Source organism: Girardinichthys multiradiatus, chromosome Y, assembly GCF_021462225.1.
Source record: "Girardinichthys multiradiatus isolate DD_20200921_A chromosome Y, DD_fGirMul_XY1, whole genome shotgun sequence".
In the NCBI taxonomy this organism is placed as follows: Eukaryota; Metazoa; Chordata; class Actinopteri; order Cyprinodontiformes; family Goodeidae; genus Girardinichthys; species Girardinichthys multiradiatus.
The window spans coordinates 7,864,770-7,875,583 of record NC_061818.1 but is presented as its reverse complement, the minus strand read 5'-3'; the positions used below and the strand labels follow the sequence as shown (position 1 = coordinate 7,875,583).

At 40.1% G+C, this 10,814-nt stretch overlaps 1 protein-coding gene across 4 annotated transcripts; it reads left to right on the top strand.

Moving 5' to 3' along the window:
• Window positions 1-2,463: 2,463 nt before the first annotated feature.
• LOC124864492 (B9 domain-containing protein 1-like) lies at window positions 2,464-6,869 on the top strand. Of its 4 annotated transcripts, none has more exons than XM_047359292.1 (7): window positions 2,464-2,622; window positions 2,750-2,818; window positions 2,993-3,101; window positions 4,952-5,048; window positions 5,192-5,245; window positions 6,086-6,153; window positions 6,329-6,869. In XM_047359292.1, exons 1-7 carry the CDS (start codon window positions 2,569-2,571, stop codon window positions 6,484-6,486), a joined length of 609 nt encoding a protein of 202 aa, XP_047215248.1. In that variant the 5' UTR covers window positions 2,464-2,568; the 3' UTR covers window positions 6,487-6,869. The 4 variants fall into 4 exon arrangements, with proteins under 4 accessions (XP_047215248.1, XP_047215247.1, XP_047215246.1 ...); XM_047359291.1 differs by having other exon boundaries at window positions 5,192-5,254; XM_047359290.1 differs by having other exon boundaries at window positions 5,174-5,245.
• The last annotated feature ends 3,945 nt before the right edge of the window (window positions 6,870-10,814 follow it).

Here is a 10,814-nt window from a genome sequence, read left to right as displayed (position 1 = left end):
GACTCTAGCATAGCCATTATATGCTAAATCTTGGTAAAGCATTGCTAAGTATGTGTAGGTAATGTAAGTAAGATATTAAGGCGAAAAGGTTTTCTCTAAATGGAGTTAACTTACATACCTCAGTGTTTTACTTTTATGTGGACAACCATGTTCATTTTTCCCAAATACAACAAGTGGAGCAGTTTTCCATAAGACTTGTCAAATTTGACACTCGTATACTTTATATAGAAGATACATGATGTGTCCACAGTGACAATTTTCTAGTTAGCACCAAATATATGAACAAATTTTGTTATTTTTTTCTATTTCTTTTTCATTTTTGACAATGAATGCATCCTTTAAGCTCCGAAGAACAATTTATCCATTATTTGTTATCCAGACCTTGCGCATTACTTAATCATGTTGAGTCTGTTCGAGAGTTTTTTAGGTGAAGCAAAGGCTTATTGTTTTTCTTGTTTGCGTTTTGTGGTTGGAAACAAATTAAATGTGTGCCACCACTTAGTATAGTGGAGTATGAAGCTCAGGAAGCGGTGCCGAGTGTGAGATGTAACATAAACTTCACTGCTCTAATTGCCTTTATTTGCTGGATCCATTAAAGTCTCAGAGTAATGTATGCAATATTGAGGCATTTGGGATTTTGTCTTTTGGTCTGCACCTGTTAATGTAACTCTCCTTTTAGTGCTTTGATAGAGTTCTATATATTTCATGCTGGCCTATCTGATCTTAAATTAATTTGCTAATACACATCTGTTCATGCAATTTAGGCACGCAACACATCCTCAAGAACAAGTTGGGACAGAAGCAATTTAGATCAAGTGACAACAATTTAAAAAAATGTACATTTTAAATATGGGATGGCACAACAGATATGAAGGTGTTTGATAAATAAATAAATGTTGTATTTGAAAAAAATATCTTTAAAGATTTAAAAGGATGTGCATAGTTCACAAAACTGCACAAAAATATTTATATATTATTCTAAGAACCATACTTTCAGAGCCTAAATAGCAAGAATAGCCTGAAATGGCACTGCATCAAAAACCATTGGGTACATTATATATCAAACATTATATACATTATGTAACCAGACTAATAAAGAACTGAAAAAAATGCTCTCCGACGAGTCCCGACCCCAGGCCTGGTTCCAGGGTGGGACCCCGGCTCCGCCGTACCGCGCAATGTCACGTGCCTCGATTTTGTAGTCGTCATGTGGGGTTCTTGAATGGATGCCTCCTGGACACCTTCCTCGGGAGGTGTTCCAGGCACGTCCCACTGGAAGGAGGCCCAGGGGACAGCCCAGGACACACTGGTGGGACTATGTTTCTCGGGAACGCCTTGGGCTCCCTCCGGAGGAGCTGGAGAGAGGGACGTCTGGGTGTCTCTGTTGAGTCTGCTGTCCCCGTGACCCGGTCCCGGATAAAGCGGAAGACCACGAGTACGAGTACGAGGTTTCAAGGCTAAATTGGACCAGCCTGGTAGCCTGGTAGCCAGTCTTCATTGATTGCACATTGCACCAGTAAGAGCAGAATTAAATGTGCACCTCAACTCTCCTGTTTCCACCAGAACTGTCCGTCGGGAGCTCCACAGGGTCAATATACACGGCCGGGCTGCTATAGCCAAACCTTTGGTCACTCATGCCAATGCCAAACGTCGGTTTCAATGGTGCAAGGAGCGCAAATCTTGGGCTGTGGACAATGTGAAACATGTATTGTTCTCTGATGAGTCCACCTTTACTGTTTTCCCCACATCCAGGAGAGTTACGGTGTGGAGAAGCCTCAAAGAAGCGTACCACCCAGACTGTTGCATGCCCAGAGTGAAGCATGGGGGTGGATCAGTGATGGTTTGGGCTGCCATATCATGGCATTCCCTTGGCCCAATACTTGTGCTAGATGGGCGCGTCACTGCCAAGGACTACCGAACCATTCTTGAGGACCATGTGCATCCAATGGTTCAAACATTGTATCCTGAAGGTGGTGTCGTGTATCAGGATGACAATGCACCAATTCACACAGCAAGACTGGTGAAAGATTGGTTTGATGAACATGAAAGTGAAGTTGAACATCTCCCATGGCCTGCACAGTCACCAGATCTAAATATTATTGAGCCACTTTGGGGTGTTTTGGAGGAGCGAGTCAGGAAACGTTTTCCTCCACCAGTATCACGTAGTGACCTGGCCACTATCCTGCAAGAAGAATTGCTTAAAATCCCTCTGACCACTGTGCAGGACTTGTATATGTCATTCCCATGACGAATTGACGCTGTATTGGCCGCAAAAGGAGGCCCTACACCATACTAATAAATTATTGTGGTCTAAAACCAGGTGTTTCAGTTTCATTGTCCAATCCCTGTAGTTATCGTTGGATTTATTTTTGGGAAACTGCCGCCCTCTTGTGGCCACCTTCATCATTTCATTACAAACCCTTGCGCTCTCGTTCAGTTTGATCCAACCTAGTAGCTGTAGGGAAACACGACCGTTGCCTTAGCAACGAGTTTGAAAAAGCTAAGACATTAGATTATCAGCAGGTTTCATTTAAACAATAATTAGCAGAAATTTGGCTGAGATTTGTGATGGAAACAACTGTGTTTCTTCTGACGGTGAACGGACAGATTGAAGGAGCGAACGTGAGTGGTTCTTTTATTGCTTTAGCTTAGCAACTAGCATTAGCATTAGCAGCACCAATGCAACGAAATGCTTTCGTTTCATTTCCCTTTTGGTCTTGTTTCTAACATTTTTTTTCTTTCACTCCAGTTTCCAGACTATGACAATTTATACTGCAAATATTGTTACGTCTACGGCCATGACTGGGCTCCCACCACAGTGAGTAGTCTTTCGGATGCAACATTTGCAGTATGTTCTTATCTAATGTTATAATTGTTGCTCATTAGAAAGACTAGCAGAAAAACTCCACACACCATACAGGACAGACTAGTTTGCATAAGGCATGCATGAAGAAATTGGGTTGTGTTGTATATGTGTGTTTTGGTTTTTTAGGGTTTGGAAGAAGGCATCACACAGATAGCCTCTAAAAGCATCCAGTCTCACAGGTTAATATGGAACTTTCCTTTGGAGACAACATTCAAGAGCACAAATCCTTCTGGGTGTAAGCATTTCACACTTAAACTTTATGATTTCTAGCAGTTACCGACATCATCCTCTTTATTTCTGAAATATTTGCACTATTTTCAAGCGATTTGGATTATAGGGTATACATTTTATAACAGAAAAAACGTCCCCTCACTGAATCTAAAACTCAAAAGATAAAATTAAAACCAGAAATCTACATACACTGTGTAAAAAGATACATAACCCTTTTTTTCTCACTGTTTGAGAACAAATCTTTTTTTTTAAAATATCATTTAAGATAACCAACATCATATCTAAATATTAAATGCCAGAATAATTACGTTTTTCCATATTTATGTGTTAATTAGTTCAAAGTTAGAAGCTAACATACATTTCTTTAGTATTTGGTAGAATTACCTTTTAAGCTGGTATGTCTTTGGTCCTACTGGAATTCTGGCCCATTCCTCCTATCAGAACTGGTGTAACTCAGTCATGTTTTTAGTTCTGCTTGGTGACGCACCTTTCAGCTCATCCAACAAATTTTCTATAGCCGTGTGAGGCGCCATCTTGTAAGTTCCCTTCAAAAACATGGCCTCTTGTGATTTTGCCACTTGGTAATAATTTGGCAGCATTTTTAGGGTCATTGTATGGAAGACCTTTCTGCACTCAGGCTTTAACGTCCTGGGTCATGTCTTGAGACGCTGCTTCAATATTTCCAAATGGTGTTGTTTTCCAGTGATGCCCTCTATTTTGTGAGGTATACCACCCCCCTTGCAACAAAAAAAAAACATACAACCTGATACTGATATACCCGTATTTAACATTTCTGATAGCGCTCCCAAGATTGCAAGTTTCCTTCTATTTTGTTCAAATGTATTGATGGCCATAACGTCCAAACACTTACATTTTAGTTTTATCAGACCACAGGATATGTTTCTAAAAATTATGCTATATGTCCTCACATGCATTTGAAAGTTGTAATCTGACATATTTTGTTGTTTTTGGAGTAATGGCTTTTTGCTTGCTGATTGGCTTTTCAGTCCATATTTGTATATAATTCTTGTCATTGTTCATAATTCTCATAGTTCATCCGTTCTCATAGTAGCTTCAGCCAGCATCTTCACAAGGTCTTCTGCTTTTTTTCATAGTCTGTTTGTCTGTCACAACACAATTCTTTGAGAGGTGGTCAAACATAGGTACACATTCACGCCCATATACAACAAGCAGCCAGACAGCATTCAGACCCTCCCCCCTCATCCATCTGTGCTGCAATCCAACAATATAACCATCCCACCAGGCTCCCCAATCAATCCCCACATTTACCTCCCAGTGACAGGGGGAGAACAGAAACCCAGAGACCCCGGAGAATCAGTTGGGAAGGAAATGGCAAAACATCACACCAGGACAGGCACCCAGATCCCCTACATCAACACCAAAGAGCCAGTCCAGGTGCACCCATGCCACCAGGACCCTCAACAGCAGTCCACCTGCGACCCAGCACAGGCCGACCACAGCCAAGAAGCAGAGCCGCCACAGCAACCGCAAAGAGGGACAGAAGGCACCCAAACCAAACCTTGAGCATCAAGACAGAATACCGGACATCCCGGCCAGCACCATGTACCACTCACACCTCCCCCAGAGTTCAATAGGAGCTCTCACAATTCAGCCTCCATCATAGATAACCAATGAGATTCTGGGTTACGTTTATTTCAAGTTATAAACAGGAATTCTCAAGCCTGCGGTCAGCAAAGGCAAATAAAAAGCTGTTTTTGAGGGGGCCGCTCAGCCGGTTGCATATTCACTAATCAAGCAACTAGATCATTAAAGGTCTCGCTGGTAGGAGCATTCCTGCTACTACTGAGGTGTAACTTTCTGTACATTTTCCAGGGCCTCAGCTTGTGGTGAGTGTCTACGGACCAGATGTTTTTGGCAATGATGTGGTCAGGGGTTACGGAGCAACACACATCCCCTTCACACCTGGACAGTGAGTATAGCTTTCATCGACCCTACTCCTACTTCAAGCATGTTAACGTTGCTGATGTTTAAGGAACCTAAGGTATAAACTTTGTATTTGTTTCAGTTTAGAAAATGACTAAATAATGAAAACAGTCTGTTCCCTTTTCTCAGACATACAAGAACCATCCCCATGTTTGTTCCAGAGCCCACGTGGAGGCTTCAAAGGTTCACAGAGTGAGCTGTGTCTCCCCACCGCTGGGATTTATCTGATAGACCAAAGCAAAGTAGTGCATAATTGTAAACAGTAAATAGAAAAATCTAAAAGAAAATGTTGCATGCAGCTATAACCAGACCACTTTACTCTGATGCCCCTAAATAAAATCTGAGGCAAAAAGATATTCTTCAGATGTCACCTAATTGGCAAATAGTCCAAATTGAATATTAGGGCCTGTAAATGCTATTTTATATGAAGAAAAACTAATACTGCACATCACCCTAAACACACCATCCTCACTGTGAAACATGGCAGTGGTAGCATCATGCTGTGGGGATGCTTTATGTCAGCAAGGATAGAACTAACTGAATACAGGGGGAATAATTTCTCAAAGGTAGAGGACAAAAGGAGCACCTTTAACCTGGACAATGACTCCAAACATTCAGCCAGAAATGTTTACGATCATTGCTTAGATCAAAGGGTTTTCATGAATGGCCCAGTTAAAGTCCAAACAATAATACAACAAATACACATACTAGCTTGTCCTTACAGGGTTGCGGGCTAACCTGCAACGGTGTGAAATATCTTAGTGATTTTGAAGTATTTTGCATAAAATAGGCAAATGTTTCAGTCTCTAGGCCTCCAGAGCTCCAATAGAGACCATTAGATGTACAGTTTTAACTGCAGCAAATGGTGGTTCTTCAAACTGTTGACTCAGGATACAAATACACCTAAATACTTTAAAGTTTATGGCTCTCGAATGACAAAATGTGTGAAAGTAGAAGGGTGTGAATAATTTTGCAGGGCATTATATAAAACTTGTTTTTTCAGATTTTTTTTCTCCTGCTCAGTTGGTTGTTAGGATGGCGGCCGGAGTACACCGACCCTAAAGTGGTGGCACAGGGGGAAGGTCGAGAAGGTCTGTCATGCTTACATTTCGTTAACGTACCAAACAGCTGTTTATTGGTTTCCCTGCATTTTCCGCAGCTTCAGTTCAGCAGTAAAGATCAGAGTAAACAGCAGTGTCCATAAACTGCTTATGATCATACAGCCAAAATCATGTTTGCACGTTTTAAAATGATTTTCTGTTTCAGTGACAAGGGTTCGATCTCAAGGTTTTGTTACCGTCTGCTTTCACATAATGACCAAAGACATGAAAAAGATGGGCTACGACACGGGACCATCGACCCCATCAACCGTCCAGTCTGCCAGTTCTGGTTGGTCAACGGAGGTGGAATCATATGCGAAATAACATAAGACCTAACCGGGCTACATATCAGTTATCATCCTGAGTGAGCTCCCAGCAGTCCAGTATGGACAGAGAACAGAAAAAGTCTTAAATTTAGGCCTTTTTGATTTGTCATACTAGGTCTTAAATTATTTGTTAACTCTTACATTTGTATGTTTGTAACAGAAAAATTAGAAAATGTGGTTTTAATTGTTCATCTTTCTTTGAGGAAAGATTCATTCATTGGTCTGATTTTAAATACTAGCTGCTGATTTCGGGTGTTACATTGTGAGATGCTCTGTTATTTACTAATAGCTCCTTTATCATAATAAGCTGTATGTTTAGTTAGATCTGGCTTTCCATTAGAACCACCATTGGAAAGGTTTGCTTTAACCTACTTTTTACTGTAGAAGCTGATTTTAAGTAGCCAAGCTGTAAAAGCATCTTCTGGTATCTAGAAAGCTATAATTAATCTAGGTCTTACATTTAAATCATAAAGGTGAGCAGCAAACAGTTACTTGACACTCTTACAGCGGATTGTTGTAAATCCAAGCACTGCAGTCCAGCAGCCATGAATGAGTTGATGTGGTCATTTCAGACACATTCTGCTTTGTAAAGTTGTACCTTTTTTCATTTTGTTTTTTAAATAAAACTCAAACATTGGTGTTTGCTCCAGATTCATTCTGATTTACTTTTGGAACACCAAAATCAAGAAAATAAAAACTAAAAGCTACAGAGCTGAAGTGAAAGACGTTTTATTTTTGAACCAATGCCGTTACAGTTGTCCTCGTCCTCATCCAACAGGGAGCGGCCAGCTGCGTTTGCTCGTTTAGAGGCCGTTAAAATACCACAACTTTTTTCTACAAAAACCCATTACACAGAATAATAAAGTATACAGAAGAACAGTATGTTACAATAGTACAAATGATAAATTATATTATACAGTTATAATGCCAACGGGTTGAGCACAAATCCAATAAAAAAAAATGCAGTTTGCTCCCAGTACTAAGAAAAATATAACTAGTTAGACATGAAAGAGGAATAAAAGGAGTCAGTTTATGCATATATTGACAAGACAACTCATAAAGTCAGTTAGTCCTCTGGGGAAAAAGCACTCGGTACATCACTGAACCAGTGAGGAAATCTGCCAGAAATCAAATAAAGGTGAGGAACTGCACACACTGGGAGTGTTTAATTTATCCAATAAGGCTAAAGCCTTTTCCCTCCTTGTTTCACTGCAGTCCTTTTTCACTTCTTACTCTCCCTACTCTTGCATAATGTTTTGTAGAGATTAAACATGTTTGCTGGTTTGCGAGTACGTTTCACATCCATTCAGTCAAGGGTCCGAGCACAAACCCTCCTCATTGCCATCTCAAACATTTCCCTTATCTTACACGCCTGGAGCAGCTCCTCCTTTTTGCCTGAGAGAAACACGTGGTCTGCATTCAGTGGAAACATCCCAAGTTCTGCAGAGAAGCCAGCACAGCACATCATTCCACAAGGAGGCACCAACCCACTAAAAATTTAAAGCAATTTAAAAATGACATAAAAAAACTTGAAAGGGTTGTTTAGACTTTTCTGAAGTGAAGTTCTGTGAAGTTATGAGTAATAGGTCACCAACTTGTAGTAGACAGATGTAAGTATTGCAGTAGTTTTATAGAAGGGTGACCAACTTAAAACATCTTAAATTGAAGGTTTTATCCATGGAATACCACCAGGGTTCCAATTAATGTTTTGTTTCATAATTCCACACTTTTCCAGACCCCAATTCCTGGATTTCTCTGGCTGTTCTGGACAACTGTGCGCATAACATTTCTCACATATTCTGCAAATCATGAAACAACTCAATGATTTGTCTGATTTGCCATTTCACAATTTTTCTGCCATTTTTACGAACATTTCAAAATCTTTTACACTTTGACATATCAAATCTAGCCTGGATCAGATTCACCCTTTTTTAGTAGAAATTCAGAAAATTGTCATTATTATTCTAAATCCGAATCAACCTTGATCGACAAACCTTGTTCAAAGAGGGTCTAGAAAGCAAAGCATAGCAGCGATTTTGCTTCTGTGATTCTGTAGCTCCTGTGAGTAACTCTAAAGCTGTGATGTGGCAATTCATAGATAAACGGCATCATGCAAATGTAAATCAATATAAAATCGAAAATTTGTTATTTAGGTTATAGAATAAGGAATAAAGTCTTGAAACTCAGTTTTCCACACTACATTTTCTTTTCCCCCTTTTATTCATACTTGGAAAATGCTCAAATCTCCAACTTTTCCGGATTGCGTAGGAACCCAGTAACGCTATAATGTGACGGGTTTCTCAGCTGCGCACGTGTTTCTACGCTGAGGTTAAAATAGCTGCCAGCTGCATCCCTCCATTCATTGTACTTGTCAGGAAAGAAAGGAGTAAATGTTTCATTTGTGCAATGGGCCTTGGAAGATGGCACAGTCCTGTGCTTTTTCAGGTTTTATAGGTGCTTGGAAATTATTACAGCAGACCCATTTTCAGCTGATGAGGTGGACTGATACAGCATACAGCTGTAACTTCAGCATGGATACACAGTGGATGTTTGGCAGAAAACCTATATCAGTTAATACAGCTCTGTATCTTATAGATACGAACATTATTTGTTTTAAATGACTAAAATCAGCTAAAATGGGGGGTGGGTTCCATTTGTGAAGCTTGTTTGTCGTCTTATCACAATGAACTTGTAGAAAAAGGAAGAAAGCCGGTCATTCATTGTGATAAGACATCAGTCTGCTACAGGTAAGAAACCTATTACCGTATTTTCCGCACTATAAGGCGCACCGGATTATAAGGCGCATAGAATAGAAGCTACTGCAGTCAAACGTTTGACTGGGGTTGCGTTATGCATCCACTAGATGGAGCTAAAGAGAATGTCAACAAAACAGTCAGATAAGTCAGTCAGTCAAACTTTATTAATACACTACAAACCAGCGTTCTGATAACTCCATTCACTCTCGTGGTAAGGAATAGAGCCAACCTCACGTTAGGAAAGCATTGGAGTCTATGAAGTTGAAGTTGAAATCAAACGTTAGTTAAAACGTGAAAAGGAACTTTTCCCTGATTCAGTAAACACGTAAAAGAAACAGTTTGATGCACTAAATCAAACGTTAGTACATTCACAATATAGTAGCGTTAACAGTTGAATTCTCTCGCTGCTGCTCTATTCCCATGTTCGACTGCGTAGCTGACAGCCTTGAGTTTGAACTCAGCATCGTAAGCGTGTCTCTTGAAAGGTGCAATTTTGGGGTCGTTATACACACACAGGTGGTGTTGGACTAGGAGTAAGCACAGTACTATTACTTCGGCGACGCCCCTGACTACGGTAGCCGTAATGCTGCAAGCGGTGCGACTTTGTAGTTTACCAGTCGTACTGAAACATTTTGACAGAGCGCCGTGTACAACCAGTATGGATCAACCAATTAACCAATTGATCCATATATAAGGCGCTAAGTCATTTTTTGAGAAAATTAATGGTTTTTAAGTGCGCCTTATAGTGCGGAAAATACGGTACTATTAATAACTGAACAGAACTTCACATCCAAAAAAAAACCAAATATGCCCCGTTAGAAAAGAGGACCAAAACAAAAAAGGGGGGGGGGGGGGTCTACAAAACCTGTGCATTTTATTTTAAGCCAAAATTCATCCACCCACTTATCAACCAGCTGCTCAACTTCTGATGATAATCAGCCATAAGTAACAGTTTAATTACACAAACACTTGACAAAGTTGTAAATTAGAACAATTATAAAACAATTTTATCATAGAACCTCTTAATTCATGGATATTAATAAACAAACAAGCAAATAAACGTAATGCTAGTGAAGTGTTACCTTACTGTTCCAACTTTTTCCACTTGTCCTCAAACATCACAGTCACTATGACTAGTTGTGCTTCTAAGTGAAGAGAGTAACATGACCTACCCATAGAGGGAACCAAAAACAAAACCAGAATGAAAGAAAGAGAATGGAGCAATTACAGAACCAAGATGATGCACGGCTTTTCTAACTGGTAAATAACAAAAAGGACAACAGAAGAAACAACCGTTGCCTTACGTTGCCGTTTGCTGTGGGGACTCGCCTGCGCTACCCATAGTTCTATGTGAAACTGTGTGTGTTAGAGACAGCACTGATGGATGTTCCAAGAGACCGATTGACCACAGAAAAAATCCTGTTGGTGATAAAGGTTCTTCGCAATGCTGAGACCTCTTCGCCAAAAACCAACTTAAGGCTAATAAGTTAACTAAAATGACCTTTGTTTTGGGTTGCAAATTCTAACGGGGTGAAATCAGAAAAAAAAAAAAAAACTTGCCCAGTAAAGT